Source organism: Bubalus kerabau, chromosome 3 (assembly GCF_029407905.1).
Source record: "Bubalus kerabau isolate K-KA32 ecotype Philippines breed swamp buffalo chromosome 3, PCC_UOA_SB_1v2, whole genome shotgun sequence".
NCBI classification, from domain to species: Eukaryota; Metazoa; Chordata; class Mammalia; order Artiodactyla; family Bovidae; genus Bubalus; species Bubalus kerabau.
This window is the reverse complement of record NC_073626.1, coordinates 43,874,320-43,894,820: the sequence shown is the minus strand read 5'-3', so window position 1 is coordinate 43,894,820 and position 20,501 is coordinate 43,874,320. Positions and strand designations below refer to the sequence as shown.

At 57.6% G+C, this 20,501-nt stretch overlaps 1 protein-coding gene across 1 annotated transcript in view; it reads right to left on the bottom strand.

Moving 5' to 3' along the window:
• The window catches only part of GRM4 (glutamate metabotropic receptor 4), a 114,656-nt gene that overhangs the window by 33,588 nt on the left and 60,567 nt on the right, over positions 1–20,501 (bottom strand). The window contains exons 4-5 of the mRNA XM_055571681.1: positions 4,350–4,485; positions 1,283–1,437 (exon numbers count right to left, since the gene is read on the bottom strand). Of these exons, the coding sequence (XP_055427656.1) occupies positions 1,283–1,437; positions 4,350–4,485 (291 nt within the window). The remainder of the gene's footprint in view (positions 1–1,282; positions 1,438–4,349; positions 4,486–20,501) is intronic.

Genomic DNA, 20,501 nt, shown 5'->3' with positions numbered 1-20,501 from the left:
GGCCAGTTCACTCTTTGCTGGCAGCGGGGGGCCGATGGCGGGCGGAGGCTGTCCTGGGCATTGCAGGATGTTGAGCGGCATCCCTGGCCTCCACCCACTAGAAGCACCACTCCCTGATCATGACAACTAAAAATGTCTCCAAACAGTGCCAAATGTCCCTGGGGATCAAAATCACCCCCTGCTGAGAACCACTGCTTTCGTGGTTTCTCTGGTGCCCCAGAGAGAAAAGGGCTTTGTATGGCAAGTCCTGGGTTCAGATTCTAGTTCTGCCACTTAATAGCAAGTATGTGTGACTTACTGCCATCAAATGGCACTTAATCTCTCTGAGCCTTAATGTATTCACTTACTAAATGTGGGGTTGCTGGAAAGACTAAATGAGATGTCTGTATGGGGCCTGGCATTTGTGGGTACCAAGAGCCATAGTTTTTGTTTTTTTGTGTTTATTATGGCTTGAAGCTGAGAGGGGCAGTGTGGAAACTCCTGGCACCTGTGTTCCTTCTGCCTCGGGGTGAATAGAGGACATGGTCATGTCCCTCCCCTACTCAGACCTCGGTCTCTTGGAAAGTTTGGTGGAGGTAGATGTCTGCAGGCTTCCCAACTCCATCAATGCTGATGTCTGTTGACCTCAGTGAGAGCAGGGGAAGAGCCCCTGGGAGCCTGCCGCCACTGTGGGGAAGACAGTGAGGTCCCTGCCAAACTGGACCTTTAATAGGAACTTCGCATCTCACTCACAGCAAGGCTCCAGCCAGAGCAATCTGTTCCTGCCCAGGGCAACTGAGTTCTGTCCCAGGAGTAAGGGCCCACCCAGGGCCCAGCAGGTCTCTGCAGGGAGGTCCCTACCCCATCATGGCAGCCTGTTGGCAGCTCCCAGGGCTCTTCTAGCAGAGGACACACTCCCAGTGGGGCAGGGGTCTCACTTCTTCTGTCCCAGATGGGAGAAGGGATGAGAGTATATGGGGGTGAAGGAGAAGTCTTGATAAATGAGTCTCCTGTACTTGCCACCACCCCCAACACCCACAAATATCTGAGACAGGAGAAAGAAGGACCCTGAGCGTGGCTTCTAACCCCACTGGGACGAGTGTGGCCAGGAAGGCCTCCCAGCCCAGAACCCTAGCACAAAGAAGCTGGGAGCCAAGGAAGAAGAGAGGGCGCAGGAAGACGAGGAGCTGGAGAGGGACAGTGGGGGGGGACGATAAGAAGGACCCGTCAGGGTGACGCTGAGAGTGGGGTGCACGGAGCGGGGGGTGGGTGGTGGGCGCGCCGTTGTGGCTGCCAGGCCTACCTCGCACGGACATCCTCTTGGGGAGGATGGTGACGGCGCCCTCGGCCACCTCCTCCAGGTGCAGCACAGGGGCGATCTTGGAGCCCCAGCTGTCCGAGCCCATCCAGAAGAAGTGGCCAGTCTGGTTGGCCTTCCGTGCCGCCTCCAGCACACGCCTGTGGGGACACGCACCAGCCCAGCCCAGCCGTGTCTGCCCACAGGCTCCCCGCCCTGGCCACACCTGCCCTTCCCCCGGGCTCATTCCTGTCCCCCTCGCAGCCTGTGCCTGGATCCCCCGTCCTGACCCATAGGAGCCTGGGGCCCACAGCCACCCCAGCACCCACGCCTGGACTCCCAGGCCCCCGGGTCCCTGTTGCCCTGATCCACACCTGCCTACAGGCCCACGGCTGCCCTTCACCCACACTGCATCCCTATACCTGCCTGTGCCCTGGGCCCACAGCTGCCTTCTGGCCCAGCGTGGTCTCCCAGACCCATTCCTACCCCTGGAGCTACCTCTGTCCCCGCCAAGACCATGCCTGTTTCCCTCTGGTTGGACCTGCCCCATGTCTGACTCAGGTCCCCAGAAACACATCTGCCTCAGCTCTGTCCTCTGAGGCTCCCAGACCCACACCCCCTGGCCCTTTGTCACATTTATATCCACTGTCACACACACACACACACACACACCCCAACACCTGTCCCCCTCTGCACCCCACCTCCTTCTGTGCCAGAAGTCCAGGTGCTTCAAAGAACCGCTCCCACTGCCCTCGCAGATGGATGAAAGGGTGCAGGTAGCCAGGGGCTCCCCACCGCCACCCAGGCCACAGTGACAGTGGTCCTAGTCAAGTCAGGGGCCCTGGAGCCCTGCGCAGGGTCCAGCCCACAACGGCGCTCAGTCAGTGCTAATGGATGCTTGAACTAAGTGGCCCCTCAGAGACAGCTTCTAGATGGAGAAAAACAGGAAGGACTGGGCAGAATTCCCCGCCATGTATCTCATCCCATGGGGACAGACGGGAGCAGAGAGGAGGCAAGCAGCTTGCCCAAGATCACACAGCAAGTGAGAAGCCAGGATACTAGAAACTGGCCAGCCCGTCCCATGGACGAGGCCAGGACAGACGGCGGGGCTTGGGGCGACTGCCGGACCTGTGCAGGAGGCGGCCAGCTGGGGCAGGAAGCCTCGGGCTGTCAGGGAGGAACGTGTTTCCTCACCCCAGGGCCCACACCTGCCCTCCTCACCAAGGCTGCTGCAGCCCCTGCAGAGTCCCCTAATTGTAGGCGAGGCTGCTCTCAGAACCCACACCGCAGCCCTATTAATACCACCTGTATCCGGCCAGCCAGAGATGACCAGAGCTCCCAAGGCTCCATCTCTGCAAAGTCACCTGGGTTTATTTTTACCTCTGTTTGCTTCTGAAAACGCATGTGGATTTCCAGCAAGGCGCCCCTCTTCCCACATACCCCGCCCAGCTGCTCAGGGGGTCAGTCTAAGGCCCTTCCCCTGCCCCCCCCCAGGTGACCCTTGTCTGGGACCCTTGGCCTGGCACCCTTGTCTCCCCTCCCCACGTGTGAGTCCGTCAGAGCCGCTCAGGAGGCCGCGAGTGGGGTGTGTCCCTGGATGGGCTGGGAGCCCCGAGTAGTGCTGGGCGTTGACATGGGCGTGGGGGCAGGGCCGGGGACTGACTGAAGGGAGGCTCAGAAAGGAACTCCAAAGGAGCTCCTCCTGCTCCAGGTGCCACCTGACCTGCGGCAACAGGGACCCAGGGCCAGAGTTTAGGGACCCTGAAAGCTTTGTGGGGACCAGGAGCAGCTCAGGGGTGCCAGTTGGACCCTGAGGACTCCCACACCCTGGGACTTTGCTGCCTGAGAAACACCCATTAGAGCTGGTGCTTGTGGCTTTGGAGGCCTTAATGACCTTCCAGAACATTCCCCTCCATCCCCCCTGGCACCCAGCAACATCTCCTGGGAGAGAATCTGTTTTGCCGCAACTCAGGAGTCCAGGATAAGGTCTTTCCAAGTGGGAAAGAGTTTTGGAAAGAAGAGTGGACCCAGCGTGGATGCTGATTAGTAATGGGGAGGGGGCCTCATGGAGGCAGGGTGGACCGGGCTAGCTGGGCTGGGCAGGGGGGCAGGTGGGCCGGTGGGCCAGCTGTCTGAGGGAGGTGGTCTGGGGAGACCACATCTCCTCTGCAAACACAGGGCATGACTCCCTAACCAGATTCTCAGCAGGAGCTGTGTCTCCCCCTCAGTCTAGGGAATCAAGGAGGCCGGCCCTTCTTGGCCACGACATCCAGTCTTAAAGAGGTGGAAGGGAGAGAAAGAGCAGGAAGAAGGAAAGTGCATTAGGAAGGGTGCTCAGGGGTCATCTTTTAAGGGCACCTGAGACTCTGACCTGTGACTCAGGACCCGGGGGCAGGTGTGCAGGGAGGCAGACTGCTCCAGGGTGTCTGTACCGCATGGTTCTGGCACCGGGAGTCCACCTGCCCCCACTCTGCAAATGCGGACACTGAGGTCCAGGGAGGGGATGATACTGCCCACATGAGTGTGTGCCCAGATCAGGACTAGAACCACAGCCCAGGCCTCTTCCCACTACTCTGAGCTCGCCGAAGGGAGGACGGAGGGGCTGAGAGACAGCCACCCCACCTCCTGCCAGCCTCTGCGTCTTCGTTAATGCACATTCCTGCATTCAGCGCTCCAGCAACACTATCAAGCAGGCTTCATTAGCTCCGTTTTTTTTTTAAGCAGAAAAGAAGCCCAGAGAGGTTGAGAAACTTGCCTGAGGTCACACAGCTAGTTGGAGGAAGAACAGGATTCCCACCCAGGGGCTCTCACCCCAAGCCCATGGCCTTAGCCCCTCTGTAAAAGGACCAGCTAACCATCCTGAGTTGGTAGAGTGGATGCAGGAAACGGGGAGGGGGAAAGGAAGGGGAGTCCATGAGCCATAGCCTGCGCCGCAGCCAGAGGGGTCTCCCCACCACAGCCTCGTCGGCTCGCCCCACCTCTCTGGACCCCAGGGTGGGTCAGGCTTGCCCAGAAAGGTCTCCAGCAGGGGTCCCTGGTTCCCCAGTCCCGCCCCACTGCTGCCTGTCCTCACCTGATGTCATCCTCGTTGGCGAAGATGATGACCGCCCTGGCGTTTGACGTCTCCAGGAGCCGCCGGATGATCTTGTCGAACTCCCCAGGCTTGGGCTCCCGAGGTATCTTGACGGACTGGGCGATGCACACGCCCCCTGCAGGAAGGGCAGCGGTCGGCCTGGGGCAGACAGGGTCTTCCCCTGAGACTCACACTCCTGGGGGCTACTCACGGTGCCCTGGCCTGACTTGCTCCCAGGTCCCGATCCGGCATGGGCTGTGCAGTCAGAACAGCCGCAGTGCAAATTTTGGCTCCACCAAGCTGAGTGACCATGGACACGTCACTTAAGTTCTCTGTGCCTCTCTTTATAAAATAGGTTGCTAGCAAGAAGCAATATCGTATTGGGCTTAAAGCTAGACTTCCTGGGTTCAAATCTCAGTTCTGCTGCTTACTGCTGTGTGATCTCAGGTTAGTTACTGAACTTCTCTGTTGTCTCAAATACATCATCTGTAAAGATAATAATACCACCTATTTCATAAGGTTGTTTTAAAGCTAAGGGAGTTCATGCATATATAGTAATATCTGCCACACAGTCAGTGCTTAGTAAACATTGGTTCTTTTTTGATGTAACTACCTCATAAGACTTTTTGGAGGCGCAAATCTGAGAATGAGAACAAACTGCCCCCCTTGGGCCATTAGTGCCTCTGGTAGCCACATCCACACACACCTGCCAGGGCGCTTGGGCCTGGGCCCCACGCTCGCCATCAGGCCCCTGTGTAAGGGCGGCGCAGGGTCGCTGACTCATGCCTGCGCATCCCAGGCACTGCTGCTGCAAGCCCAGCTACTGCCCGTATGCGGGCGTTCCTAAGCTCCCCCCTGGGCACTCACAGGCCACTCAGTGTGCAGGCTCTCCAGCTTCCTCCCTGACCCAACAGGGTGCGATGACACCCAGCCTCCCTCCATCTTATTTAGGACCAAATTCCCAGCAAGGAGCTTAGAAGAGCCCAGGAAGGCCATTCTTGAGGGACTGCTTTGGTGGAGGGGCTGGAGGAGCTCTGATTGGGATCAGAGGGTCTTTAGGGGCCTCCTGTCATTCCTTTCTCTCTGGCCACTGCCTACCTGGCTGGATCCTGGGGAAGGGGACCCAAGGCCTGCCTACCTCTCAAGCTTATTCCTCTACAAGAAGCCGCCAAGCCTGCAGGCGCCACCAGGATGCAGTCAACACACCCCGGGATTCACAGCCAGGCCGCGTGGCTCACAGAAACCCTGCGCGCACTCTCCACCTCACCCGGGCAGTTCCCGGCCTCAGCTGTGTCGCCCCAGTGCTGGCGGGGGAGCTGGCAGCATTCGTGTATCTCAGTCTCCCCTCATCTCCTGCTACAAAAGCACCTGTGGACCCGTTTCTAGTATCAACCGTGTTTGACGGATGAGGAAACTGAGGCTCGGAAAAGAGGTGATTTGCCCAAAGCCACACAGTCCCTTGCCCCACTGGGATACAGAGTGGTGCCCCCAGGGAATAAGACGTCCAGCACCTCTGGTGGCAGAGTCAGGGTTCTGTTGATGGAAAAGGTTGAAGGAGTATTCTTGATGAAGGCGGATCCCGAGACCATTGCCTTCCTCCGGGTCCCACTCAAGGGCCTCAGCCCAGCTCCATCTCACACAGGATCCTATTGGGTTGCAGCCAAACTACCCACCTTAGCCAGGCACCTGGCTGCCACCCTTGGGCACCCCCAAGCCTCCATACATCCTCTCAGTCCAGGCCAGGGTCACCTGAGCCTTCTGAGCAGACTCCACGCACCTCTGTGAGGAGAATGGGCTGCAAGGGTCCCTAGTGTGGGGAGACACCTGTTTTACCCAGAGGAAGAGGGGCCAGCACCCAGCTCCACCCAGGGGGGGCCCTCTATACTTAGGGCGGTAGGTGGAAACCAGGGAAGGCTGCCCAAGGGTGGTGGCCCTGAGCTGAGCAGCTGAGTTTTAGTGGCAGGAGGCCCGAGCAGATGGGAGCGGGGAGGGGGCATGCTGAGGAAACAAGGCGAGCTGAGGAAACAACTCGAGAACGGGGCTGCTCTGTGCCCGGCGCCCGCAAGGCCCGGAGCCGCGTGACACAGGCTCACTCTCGCGTCGCCAGGAAATGGGCCCTTGGTTCTGTGTAGCAGGTGAGGCAGCCACAGCCTCTGTGCCCCACCCTGACCAGCGCCCACCTCCTTTACTTTCTGCCTCTTCCAGGCAGAACAAGAACCTCAGGTCCTCCTAGGATGCCCACAGAGGCACCAAGCACAGAAGAAGAGCATGGCTAGAGGGGCTCCTGGGCGAGGGAGGGAGTGGGGTCTGGGGGCAGGACCGGGACCCCCCCCCAGTCCCAGCTCACAAAGAGAACTGACGGGAGCCAGTCTCCTGCCCCCAGCGCTGGCCCTGCCCTAACAGCGGCCGGGCAGACACTCAGCTTCCAGCTAAATCCTCCATATGGCTCCTTTCCAGTTAGAAAGTGGGCCAATTGCTACAGTTCTCCCCCCATCTGGGGAGACAGATGGACAAGAGGAGGAGGCTGGACAGGGGGTTAGGACGAGCCACCTGGCTCCAGGAGGGAGGAGGGGGCCAGAGGGCAGAGAGGAGGGAGGCAGAGAGTGGGAGCAATTGTTCTCAAAGAGGCAGAGACTCTTAGGTTCAGTCACATTTCTGGGTGATGCTCCCCTAAGAGGGTCCACCCTGTGGTACATGTTGCAGGCTTCATTTAGCTTCTTCTTCGAAAGAAGATTCAAGTGACCACAGTCTGGTCAGCAAGTCACAAGGTACTCAAGATGAGAGAGACTCTAAGCAGGAAGCAATGTTCTTACAACTGCAAGAGTGGGGGGACTTGAGGGGAGTCTGGGAGGTTTCGAATGGAGCTCAGTAACACTGAATGTTGATAATGTCTAGTGCCTTTGAATATTATGCTGCACACTCTGCATAGACTCACCCATCTGAAGTCAATATCATCAGCACAACTCCAGCTTATTTATTTATTTTTGGCCACACCATGTGGTCTATGAGATCTTATTTTCCCAACTAGGGAGCAAATCTGCACCCCCTGCATTGGAAGTGCAGAGTCTTGGCCGCTGGGCTGCGAGGGAAGGCCAGCACAGTTCCAGTTTAGAGATGAGGATGCTGAGGCACAGAGCGGCTGAGTGGCTTCCCCAGGTCACACAGTCAGGCAGAGAGCAGGGTTTCAGTGTGGGCCAGCTGCCTCCAGAGGCCACCCTCTCACCCAGTCCAGTGCCACGACCGGCCACCCAGGCCAGGGGCACCTAGGGCCCATGCACATGTCTGGGCGCAGGGCCTGCCCTGGGGTAAGTACTCAGTGGTGTCACTGGCCCCACGAGGAGGAACCAAGCACCCTCTGGGCCCCTTGGTGTCACTGCCTGATTGTCAGTTTGGCTGCTCAGGGGACCGCAGCACAGGACCAAGGCTCTCCCAGGGTGACACAAGCTTCCAGGAGTAAGTAGCACAGCATCTGGCTCCACAGTGCTCCTGTCCCCTGCCACAGCCAGCGAGGACTGCAGTGCTGCAAGAGGGACCCTCATTTACTGAGCACCCACGGCATGCCTGGCACTCATTGAGTGTCTGGGGCAGGTGCTAATGGCCCCATCTTACAGATGCAGAAACTGAGGCTCGGAGGTGCTAAGTAGCCTGATGGAGGTCACACAGCCAGCTGGTGGGTCTGTAATCCAGGTCTGTGTCGAGAGCCTCCCTTGGGCAGAGGAAGAAAAGGCTCCAGTCGCTGGGTCTCTGTTAGCCCCACCCCCTGCAGCCCATCCCCACTTCTGGGAAGACCCCAAGTCCTACACCAACCACATCAGTCCTCCTGTATCCAGCCCTTGCTTCTGAAGCCCCATCACTGTGGAGACCATGGCTAGCACACCCCTGGGAAGTCCTCTCCAAACCCTTCTACCATGGTGGGGGCAATTTTTTGCACCCCCACTCCTTTGTCCCATGGTCTCTCTCCTTGGATAAAATAAGAATCCATGAGTCTGTACTGAGAGCAAATGTAATAAAATTAAATCCAAGCAGCAAGGAACGTGCCCAAGTCCTATCTCTGCACAGAGGCTGCAACACTTCACCTCTCCCAGGCTCCAGGAACAGGATCATAAAAAGAGGGGTATGGAGGAGTCTGGTGCTCCCCATGGCCCACTTAGGCCCTTCTGGGTCACCCTTGGCAAGCCCCTCACCCCACACACAGCCCCAGCCCCATGGCAGGCACCGGTTACCCTGTGCCAGCTGCAAGCTCCACCGTCTGTCCAGCCAGTGCCTCCGTGCAGGGCCAGGGGCAGGAAGCCACAAGCTCATGCCAGGAGCTTCTGAGCGCAAGGGAGCAGTCAGGACCGTGGAGAGCTCCCGGCCCAAGCACTCAGGGAGTGAGGAGACTGAAGGCAGCCTGAGCCAGGGAGTCTAGAACCCTACAAGCCAGCACATCCCCTTCCACATTCTTCCCAGAGAAACTCGCACACGGGCACAAGGAGATACGCCCAAAGATGATCACTGCAGCACTGTTTGAAACAGTGAAAACATGGAAACTACCTAACTATTTTCCAAAGGAAGATTGGAATGTAGCTAAGATATATAAAACAGCTCTCATGACAAAACCCTGAAAATGCAAAGCTGACTGATAAAGCAAGGTGCACCACTCTCTGTCCCTTTCATGTGGAAATTAAAGGCCATATATAGTACAATGTCTTATATATGGACACACACATAGATATGAGCAAAAGCGCCAAGAGGGCAGGAGATTTTCTGTTGTACACACTACCATCTCCCCAGTGCCTGGCACACACTAGTTCTCCATAAATGCTTGCTGAATGACTAAGACAAGAAGGGACCCCAGCCCCTGCAGGGTGTGGGCACCTCAAGGGAGGCAGGGATGGAACAAGACTGAGGGCTCCATAGGAGGGCTCCCAGGCATGATCTCTGTTTTATTTCTTGGAAATAATCAGAAGCCAATATGGCAACATGTAAATGCTTGGTAAATGTGCACCTCAGGACCCAAGGCAGACCAGACGTGCACACACAGTGACAGAGAAGGCAGCCTAGTCCCCACACGTGCCGCCCCGAGCCTCTGTTCATCCACAACACGGGGCCACCTGGCCACTCCCAGGCCGGAGGCCTCCACGGGACGCTGCAGGGAAGGCACATGGGGCCGCCCTCCCACGGCCTGCCCTCCCGGTTCTGAAATCCCGCCTCCCGCTGAGGACAGGCTCTCTCCTGGCCAGCCCTCCCCTGGCGCTGGAACCCTGCACCTCCGCCAGGCTCCACACACCTGCCCTGACTTAAACGTGCTGTGGAAGTTCCACTAGTGAAACCTGACACGGGTTTCCTGTTGTATTTTGTGGTCCCTGCGCCCTTTCTATTTGTGGTCTGGTGACCTTTCCCAGTATTCTTTGGGTCCAGCTGATATATCTGTGTTAGTGTCTGCCTCCCACTGCGCTCCTAATGCCCCAGGGGACGTGGGTTACACAGTCTGATCACTGTCTGACTCACCAGGCTTAGCTCCCTTCTTTTCTGGGCACCTCCCTGCCCCCACGGGATGGGACTCTCTCTACTCCACCCACCTGAATAAGTCCTCCCCACTCTCTCCAAGCAGCCCCCAGACCCCCTGCCTTCAGGGCCCGCCAACTTGTGGACAACCCTGGTGGCCCAGAGAAGGCAGAAAGAAGGGGCCTCCCCCCAGAGTGGCCTGCTTCTGCCCAGGCTCACCCAGGTATCGGGCAGCTGAGGACCTGGGCTCCCCTGTGCCTCTGCAGCGCCGTCCGACACATCCTCCAGGCTTGGGAATCCTCTCACTGCCCCCTCTTCCTTCCTTATCTCACTCACCAGGAGGCCCGCCCCTGCCAGGAAGCAGCTAAACAGCCAGCCCATAGGCAGTGGGCAGCGAGGTGACTGAGACATGTACCGTGCCCACAGATCCCGGGGGACTCAGCACCTGTGCCCTCCTGCTCTGGCACCCAGAGCCCGGGGGTGCCATTCCACAAGCCAGGCTGCTCCCTCATCCCAAACAGCACCCCGGGCTCTGGGCTCCAGACTAGGCTTGGCAAAAACCCCTCCAGGGAGTCGAGAAACTTCCCTGCAGCCCAACAGCACAGGAGCCCAGGGACACTGGGCTCGTCTCCTCTCTCTGTCTCTCCCTTTCTTTTTCTGGCCTTTCAAATTTAAAATTGGAGAAAAACAATGAGAGACCAACGCTAGGAAATCAAGTGGAAAAAAATCTACATTAAGGCAAAATGTGAAGGCAGCAAATTACAACACAGAGAAAACGGGGGTTGTTAAACAACCCAAGGAGGGGGTCCCCTCCTCAGCTTCCCTGGGTTCCTGGCAGAGAGAGAGGTAAGGGGAAAGGCAGGAGGGAGGCTGGGGGAGACCCTGGACTATATGGGGTCACACAGTCACACACACACAGACATACACACACAGACACACACGGAGTTCTTCCCCCCAGCCCCCCTTCTCTCTTCTCCCCCGCCCTCTCCAAAGTCAGACCCCCTCCCTACACCTGCTCTCAGGAGAGGGAGCTCTTCAGAGGCATCAGTGACCAACACCGTGTTGCTTTTGCTTTCAACCAGGAACGAAGCCCTGGTCTAAGGAAACGGAACCGTGCAGCAGATTCCAGGAAGCGGAGCTGTGGCTGAAAGGGCATCTGAGGTCGGGGAGACGTCCAGGCCCTGGAGAAGTCCCCTAACCCGTGGCTGTCCAGGGGGGCTGGGGCTGGGGGCAGGCAGCGAGGGGTGGCTCTGGCTTCAGCCAGGGCTCGAGGGCTCTCCGGGGCAGGGGACGGGGGGTGAGCCTGGCTCACGGCCAGCACCCCTTTCTGCTCCCACTGCCAGCCCTTCTCCCCACCATCCAGTGTCCACTCCAGCCCCCTTCCTCTCACAGTGTGTGTGTGTGTGTGTGTGCGCGCATGAGTGCACGCGTGTGCATGTGTACAAGTGGCATGCAAGGCCCACATCTCCCCCTCAGGTCTGGTCCCAACAAAACCCGCCGTCTGACCACATCAGGCCTTCCTCTGCAGAGGCCGCCCCCTTAGTCCACCTCCCTCGCTTATCTTACCTCCTCCCCGTCTGTCTCTGCTCCGGCCCTCACGGTGCCCAGCACACACGCTGCGCTTGCTCGCGACAGGCCATGACCCACGCTTGCCAGATGAATGGGCCACCGAGCACCCGACTACAGGGATGGGAGGGCCAGTGGGGCAGGAGCTGCTGGCACCAGCCTGGGGGTGGAGGCGCTGCAGGAATCTGAAGTGGCCACCTGCTCAAACCTGCCCACTTCCTCTAGGAACCTCCCTGACCCCTGCAGCCCACTGTGACCTCCCCTCTGAGCACCACCTGGTCACACGGAGTGCCCGGATATCTACGTGTCTACTGGCACTGGGCGGCCGCATTGTGCCAGGCTCTGGGCTGCAAAGGTCATCCAGGCACAGGGCCTGCCCTGTAGTATGCACTGCCAAGTTCCAAGCCCACGTGGGCGTCAGGCACACTGGGACCTCTCTCTCAGTCCTGCCTTCTGCTGGGAATTTACCTATCCACCTAGATGCAAATTCCTTGTTATGAGTGCTCAAGAAATGTATGTGCAGAAGAACAAGTGGAGAAGTATAAGATAGCTGTGCAAACTGGCAGGGCTCCAAAGGTCCAGGACCAAAGACAGCTGGGCCAGTAGAGACGGCCGGGGAGGGCAGGGCAACTCCAGCCCGAAGGGACACAGTGGGCTCACTAGGAGAGATTTGGCTGGAGCCAGGAAGACCCAGGTACCAAGGGAGAATGAAGGGGGCACAGTCACCCCGCTTTCCCACCTGCAGGGTCCCCATGATGCACCCCACCAAAGGTCCATACAAAGTATGGCTCTCACACCTGCTCTCAGCTTCCTCTTCCCCGCCATTGTGAGACAAAAGGGAAGTCCACTCCGCTGCTTCCTGGCTGTGTGACTGCTCTTTTTGGGGTTTGCCTGTTTTCGGCTGTGCTGGGTCTTTATTGCGGTGCACAGGGTCAGTGGTTGCGGTGTGTGGGCATAGTCGCCCCAAGGCATGTGGGATCTTGGTTTCCCAACCAGGAATCGAACCTGTGTCCCCTGCACTGGAGGGCAGATTCTTAGCCACTGGACCACCAGGGAAGACCTTGGCTGTGTGACTTCGGACAAGTTACTTAGCCTCTCTGAGCATCAAGCTTACCATCGGTAACATAGGGCAGGACTTAAAAAAACTCCGCCTGGTGGGGCTGGAGTGAGGGTCAAATGGTATTTGTGAAAGCCTGGGTCAGCCTCCGGGAGCCAAAGCCTCTGGGGAGTGAGCAAGTCCTAGTGGGGGTGAGGCTGCAAAGGCAAGGGCCAGGGACCTCGTCAGGACGTCCCGTCAGGACCCAGGGCTGTGAGGATGCTCTGGGGGCCAGAGACACCAGACGACACTGACCACTGTCTCCAGGGACAGAACCTGCTGGGCAGAATCCGAGGCCCGAGCCTAGAGGCCCAGGGCCTCTGTCCAAGGCAGGACACACATCCCTCCTTTCCCAAACACGCTCAGTTATCTCCCCACCTCGCCCATACACGTGGTAACACACACCCTCACAAAGTCACAAACCACACATCACTGCCACCCCACACAAGGTCACAGCAACACAAGCTCACACAGTAACCACACCGCCTCACACAACCACACTCACCACACCCAACCTCCGCAAGTCACACCCTACACACAGCCACAGACCCAGACACACAGGTTAGCTGCCCATACCTCCTTGGAGCCACCAGCCAACCCTTAGCACCATCAACACCTCACCTTTGCTACCAGTGCACGGGGGCCTGGCTGGGGGTGCCGGCAGGGGCTGGGGTGGCCCCTGGGGGAGGGGGACAGCAACTGTCTCCCAGCAACTACCCGCCCAGCCGCCTCAGTACCCAGCTCTGGGAGAAACCCGCATCTTCCTTCTGCAAGCAGGCCGTCCACTCACGCCCACCTGCCCCTGGGGAGACCCGGGCTGGACCTGCGGGTGCAGGGTCACCGCCATCAGAGAGCCAGCGTGTTGCGAAACGGGGGCCGAGGCTGGGCACAGACAGGCCCTCGTCCCACGTCTGGCCCCTACGTGATGACGAGAGCCAAGTCACCCAGCCTCTCCGAACCTCTCTGAACCTCTGAATCTGTAAAATGGGACGGCATGCTCACCACCCTCCAGACACGTCGGGGGTGTTGTGAGGATTAAAGGGATCACCCATGGACAGCCCGGCCCCTGGGGGGATATTTTGGGGACTGGGAAGAGGCGGGCTGCGGGAGGACCAGCCAGGGCAGCTGTGGGGCTCAGAGCCCTCGAGCTGAGCGCTGCCGCCCCCTCCCTGGGAGGCTGCTGGGCAGCAAGGGCTGTTCAGAGCTGCATTATTCATGGTGTGCAGCTCTGAGCAGAGGGAAATTTGCTGAGTGATCGACCTAATATCTTAACACAAACCCATTTAGGCAAAACACCTTTGAAGCGAGAAAAGCTGGGAGAAAAAAGATAGAGAGAGAGAGAAGGAAGCGAAGGTGTTTGGAGGCAGGAGGTAGAGGGGGGAACTGTGGGGGAAGGCACGGGGAGGTGTCTGGTTCCAGCCCCAGCCAGCTCCAGGCCACCCGCCGGGAGACCCCTGCCCCAACCCAGTCCCCTAGGGCCCACCTTCCTCTACTCTCAGTGGCCATCCTGGGCATTCTTCTTGTTTTGTATACAATAATAATAAATTTTTTAATATTTATGTATCTGGCCGTGTTCTTTGGAAGGAATGATGCTAAAGCTGAAACTCCAGTACTTTGGCCACCTCATGCGAAGAGTTGACTCATTGGAAAAGACTCTGATGCTGGGAGGGATTGGGGGCAGGAGGAGAAGGGGACGACAGAGGATGAGATGGCTGGATGGCATCACTGACTCGATGGACGTGAGTCTGGGTGAACTCCGGGAGTTGGTGATGGACAGGGAGGCCTGGGGTGCTGCGATTCATGGGGTCACAAAGAGTCGGAAATGACTGAGCGACTGAACTGAACTGAACAAAGTCTCAGTTGCGGCACGCAGGATCTAGTTCCCTGACCAGAGATCAAACCCGGGGCCCCCTACTTTGGGAGCTTGGAATCGTAGCCACTGGACCACCAGGGAAGTCCCCAGCTATTCTGAGTTCCTAATACTGAGTAATTCCCCAGTATTCCTCAGCTGAGGGAATCCCACCGACTTCTCAGAGTTGGTTCAGAGAGGAAAAGGAGTCTGCCCAAGCTTCACACGGCAAGTTGGGCTGGTCAGCAGTCAGACCCAGCACTGCTGAGAGGTAGTTCAGAGTCCTCCGCTGAAAAACCCCTTTCAGAACAAGACCCCCAGCTCCAGCGATACGCCTGGAGGGTGAAGTCACAGAGCAGCTTTTCAGCCGCTTCTCTGGCCTCACAACTCCCCACTCCACAGCGAGACCACTTTCTCCGAGGCAACTTGAACGTCCCTACCCTGGAGCCTTGGCTGGTCCCCCTGCAGGAAAATCCCCCGTCTGCTTTCCCGCCTGCCCAGCCCTGCCTCGGAGCTCCGCTTCTCCACCGCTCCCCCACGAAGCACCCCAGATGCTCCCGCAGTGGGGATGTGCTACCGCCCACCCAGGTTCTCACCACATCCCTCTCCCCTGGAGCCTGCCATCCTCTGCCTAGGCTTCTGGTTTAGTAACGCCTGCGCTTTAAGGCCTGAGGGCTGGAGCCAGGTTGCCTGAGTTCAGATCCTGCTCTGCTGCTTCTTAGCTGTGACTCTGGACAAGTTACTCACCTCTCTCAGCTTCGTCTCCTCATAGTAAAGCATGAAGAAAAACTGAATTAATATATGTAACAGTGCCCGGCACACAGCTACTCGATAAACGTTTGCTCTTGTAACACTTGATCGTTTTCTCCATCAGCCCATAAACCCCTTCAAGGGCAGACTGTTTTTATCTTTCCTTACTCCCTGGTTTCCAGCACAGCAGGTGTTCAGGGTTGGTTGAACCGACTCTAGTTTCTGGCAATGTTGTCTGCCTGGCCTCTTCACCCCAGACCCCTTGGGAAGAGGAGCCGGCTCTGGGCTGGTGGTGGGGACACCTGTTGAGAGGCAGGGCATGCAGAAGATGACCTCTGGCCAGCTCCAGCCCGGTAGCCAGGCCTGCGGTTTGGCGGGAGAGCAACAGGAGGCTGCAGACTGGGATGAAATATTTAGGAGCCCACATCCCCAGGAAGTGGAAACTGACAAGCAAAATGAAATGTTGAGATGTAATTACCCAGGCAGGCCAAGCATGTCTCCCCGCCGGCGGCGGGCCCTCCCAAGGTGCCCCAAGCAGGCACTGGGTAATGAAGTCCTCCTGGACCTTCCCACACCAGCCCTCACCCCCTCCCCAACAGGAGCCTGACTCGGGCTCTTCAAGCCAACCCTTCTGATGGCAGAACAGCAGGATGTGGAAGGAACGGGGGGCTGAGCCCAGCCTCAGCTCTGGATGTACCCCGGGTGAGGCTCCAGCTTCCTCAGCCAAAAAACGGGGCTGCTGACCCCTCGACTGGGAAGAAGGACAGACAGTGGGTGTGAGTGTGCCCCCGAGACTGGCCATGGTAGAGGGGTGTGGCGAGGACAGAGCAGACCCCAGCCAGCCCTGTGGACCATCAGAGGCTCTCCTTAGGCTCTGAGCTGCCTGTGACTCGGGTTAGCAAGAGCTCATGGACAAAGGTCAGGGCCAGAGGCCCAGATGTGGCCCTGAGCTGGAGAAGTGCTCAACCCACCACCCCCAAAACCTGTCCCAGGCTCTCCTGATGATGTTGAGGAAAAGCTTGGAGCCCCATAGCCTGCAAGCTTGCTTGGCCAGATCTGGGAGTGGGGAGACAGGGACCAGGGAGGGATGGGAAGGGGACTCCAAGCCTGGATCCTGGGAGCAGCCCTTAAGGGGGTCTCAGGAGGGCACCTGGGGAGGGGATGTGGGGATGGGTGCTCGGCTGATCTTGCCCTCTCTGTGGAACACCAGAGCTGGGGCAGAGGACTCAACAGTCTACTGATTTTTCTCAATAGGCCTTTGGGGCTAGACATTTTTCAGAGTAAGAGATGGTTCCGTGTTGCAATACAAAAGGACATCCTGGGGCTCTGGGCACTAAGTATGAGAGGGGACTTGAGCCACTTTGATATTTACACTGACATTTAAATGCACCCCAGGCACTCTGGCCTGGGTGGGACTGCCTACAGTTGAGAGGTCCTTTCTAAAATCTAAACCAGAGCCCAGAGAGGCTCGTGACCTGCTCAAGGCAGTCACAGAGATGCCATCCCGACCCCTCTCCAGGCTGGCTCCATGCCCCGGGGACAGGTCCAGCCTCACCTGAGGCAGCAGCCAGCTGACCTCTCAGGCTCAAATCCCCTGTGCCCCATCCCTGACTCCTGTGGACACCACCTGACCAGACCAGAGCCCCAGGCCAGCATGACAACCTCAGCCTGCCCAGCCCGATCACCCACCACCCCACCAAAGCCCATCCCACCCCAGCACGCCCTTCCCTCCCACCTTCACTGGCTCTCACCTCACCTCCCTCGGGTCCCGAAGCCCTGCGGCCTCATCTTTCACACTCCCTGCCTCCAACAGGACCTGCAGTTCCCAACACCAGACTGTCCCCTCTGCTTTATGCCCAGTTCCCCTTCCCAGACTCCTTCAAGTCAGCTCCTGTCAGTTCTTGAAGATTCAGCTCAGGTCTCCTCCTCCAGGAAGTCTTCGTAGGTGTCCCCAGGCTCCTTCTCTGCTGGGTGCCCGTAACCATCCCAATAACTCAGGTATTGCATGTAGCACAGGGAAGGAAAACTTTTGGACTAGATGCCTCCAGGGAGTGGCCACTGCCGGTCACACTTCCTGGCCCACTGCTGGGCCCACTGCTGAGCACAGAGCATCCACTGATTCAGCAATGACTTACTAAGGTCCTCCCAGTGCCCGGTGCTGCCCTGGATGCTGTGGGGACAGCCATGAATAGGACAGACGAGAATCCTGCCCTTGTGAAGCTGACTTCCGTCTATGAATTAGACCACAGCTGCTGAAGAATGAATGAATGAATGTACAAATGAGCAAACGGACTAACTAGGAGCTGGCCTATGTGCAAAAGGCCTCGTACCCCGTCTTCAGCTCCTGCCCCTCTGCCCTCCTTTCCCTGGCTCCCCACCCAGTCCCCTGCCCCCTCCCCCTCACACACACGGGTCCATGGCCGGAGCATTCTGGTAACACTGTTCAGTCATGCAATGTCTGCACCTGTTCTCTCATTAGCCCCTCCCAATCAGCCCATGACTTAGACGCTGTGACCATTATACAGAGGAGGAAACCGAGCCCCATAAGCCAGAGCCTGGTCCCATATGCCTCCCTTTCTCCAACCCATCTGCTCCCTCTCCCCTGCCTTTGTGTGTGTCTCTCTCCCAGTTTCTAGGGTGTCTGGCGAGTTGCCACCTCTCTCTGAGCCTGTTTCCCCATCTTAAAACAGGGCAGGCAGAGCGGTTTTGAGAGATGGGAAACAGCCCCTCCCCTCACCCCACCCACAGCCCCTACTGCGTCCCACCCACCCACTCTATCCCCTTCCCCATCCCTCCCTCCTCTCTCCTCTCACTTGTCACTTTGTCCTGCTTCTTCCCCCATCCCAAGGCCTCCCTTGAGCCCCAAGACATCTGCAAGATGGTTGTTAGCTTTCCTCTGGCTCATTAAAAATGAGAATTTGCATAGAATATCCATATGATCACTCTGTCTACAGCAAAACGGGGCACAGATGTAACACACCATGAGAGTCAGGGAGAACGAGGAGGATGGTCACAAGGGGTGGGGGAGCAGCCAACCAGGAAAAGGCCAAGTGCTCACCCTTGGGGTCTGAGGCCACAGAGGCAGTCCCTCACCCCTCCAGCCCTTTCTTGGCCTTTCTGATGGCTAATCCACCTATTTTTGTCATACAATAACCAGCACAGTAAGGAATGCAATTACCCCCATTTTACAGATGGAGAAACTTAGAGTCAAAGAATGGTGGCTTCTCCAGACACACGGCAAGTCCATGGTAGGCCTGAGGGTCAGCTTTGTCTGCCGTGAGGCGGTCCACCCACCTTATTGTCAGGAATGCAGCCCCCTCCTTACTCTCAGAAGGAAGGCATCATGAAGAACCAAGTTTAGTCACCCAGCTCCCCTACCCAGAGCACCCAGCTGCTCCTCTGGGACAGGCCCACGGTTCTTCAAGGCTCTCCTCTTACCAGTCACTCTTCAAGGAGGCTCCCCTTCTCCCTTCCCCCAGTTACCTTTCTGTACCCCCCACCCCACCCCACCCCACCCCACCCCCCAACCCTGTACAATAACAATTTGGCCAGATGCAAAGATTTTTGGAAACAACTGCTTCCAAACCTCATCCCAGCTATATAACTGCATTCAGATCTGCGTCATCACAAAAAGGAGTCACAGCAATGCCCAGAAATAAACATATTTGGCTAAAAGAGGAGTTTATAACAAAACTGAGGGGAAGGGACCAGCACTTTACAGATGAGACTCCGAGCAGCGTCCAGGGATTGGCCATTCTTGGGGACCAGAGCCAACCAGGGCTTCCCCCAGGTCTGGTGCTGGCGCTGTCCGTGGTGCTGAATCCAGGGGCACCTGGGCCATTCTCCTCCCCTCTGCCCACACACAACCTGGGAGCAAGATGTGAGGGCTAGTGCTTCACAACATACCCTAGACCTTTCTCTTCTCACCACTGCCACTTCTTGGTCATCACGTCTCGCCTGGAGGACAGCAGTATCCTCCTCACTGGCCTTCTTGCCTCAGGCCCACAGTCTCTTCCCTACACAATGGCCAGAGGAATCCTAGTAAACCCAAGCCCATCCACATCTCTTCTCTGCTCACAGCCCTCCCACAGCTCCCATCTCACTCAAATCAAAAGCCAAACACCTCAGAGAGGCCAGGAGGCCCCCCATGATCTTCCCCTCCTCTTCCACTTCTCTGCCCCTCACTCACTCTGCTCTTGCTGCTTGGCTATCCTCCAAGTACCAGGAAGGCTCTCAGGGCCTTTGCACTTGTGAGTAGCCCTCCCTGGGGCACTCTTCCCACACATCTCTGCGTGGCTCACTCCCTCACTGTATTTAGGGCTCTGCCCAAAGTTCACCTCTGCAGAAAAGCCTTCCTTGACCACCCCCTTCCCCTTCCTGCCCCCTCTGTCTACTTATGTGGCTTTCTTCTTCTTTATGGCAATGCCCATCAGTTCTTATCTGAAAGTCTATTATATGGTGAAGCCTTTGCTTGTTTACAATAAGTTGCCTCTATCCCTGTCCCCAAACGTGAGTTCATAAGATCAGGGATCCTCATCTCTTGAGTCCACTGCTATATCCCCCATGTCCTGGCTCAATGCCCAGCACACAGTAGGGTCTCAATAAATGTCTTTCCAGCAAATGAATAAATTACTGCATAGAAATGAGGGGTGAGAGGGCTGAAGAAGTGCCCCCCCTGCCCTCCTCGCCAGCCACATCCCCACAGAGCAGGCTCTATGATCTGGAGGCCTGGACTCCCTTCTTCTGAGTCCTCGAAAACCCCAGGAGCCCGAGGGAAGCCATCACTAAAAAGAGGATGCGTTCCTCCTGACCTCCAGGCCCTGTGACACCCACTTTTAGACAGAGCCCCTCGTAGGCTCATCCACAGCCACATGTGACTCAGTAACTCCCGTCACACTCACATTCCGCATCACAGAAGCTGCTCCCCCACCCCCCACTCCTTCCCTGGTCCTTAGAGAACCTCTGGCCTGTGTGTTTTGAGGGGCAGGGTCGTCCTCTGAGGTCCGTCCATCTGAATGACCCAGCAGTGCTTCCTGGGAGAAGCTGGATGAGACATCATTGAAAGGACGGCCCCTCCCTCCTTTCTTCCCTTGGGCTCTGGAGTCACACAGACCTGAATGCAAAGCTCTGTCTCTGACACACTGCGAAGGCCAGCCTGCAGGCAGCCTGGGCCTCGGCCATTTCCTCAATAAAACAGGGACAATTCTCAGGGTGTCTTTGTAGGGGCTGGGGCCAGGGCCCAGCAGCTGCAGTGGGTGTGGTTAATGAAATGCTCCCTGGAAAATTGCATATTAAAATGCAAGGAGGTCCAGCAGGCTTCACACAGGCCAGGCTGCGCTGGCTGAGGAGCCGGCACAGGAGGCAGACCCTGGGGCTCAGAGGCTCTGGGAAGAGGGCCGGGTGG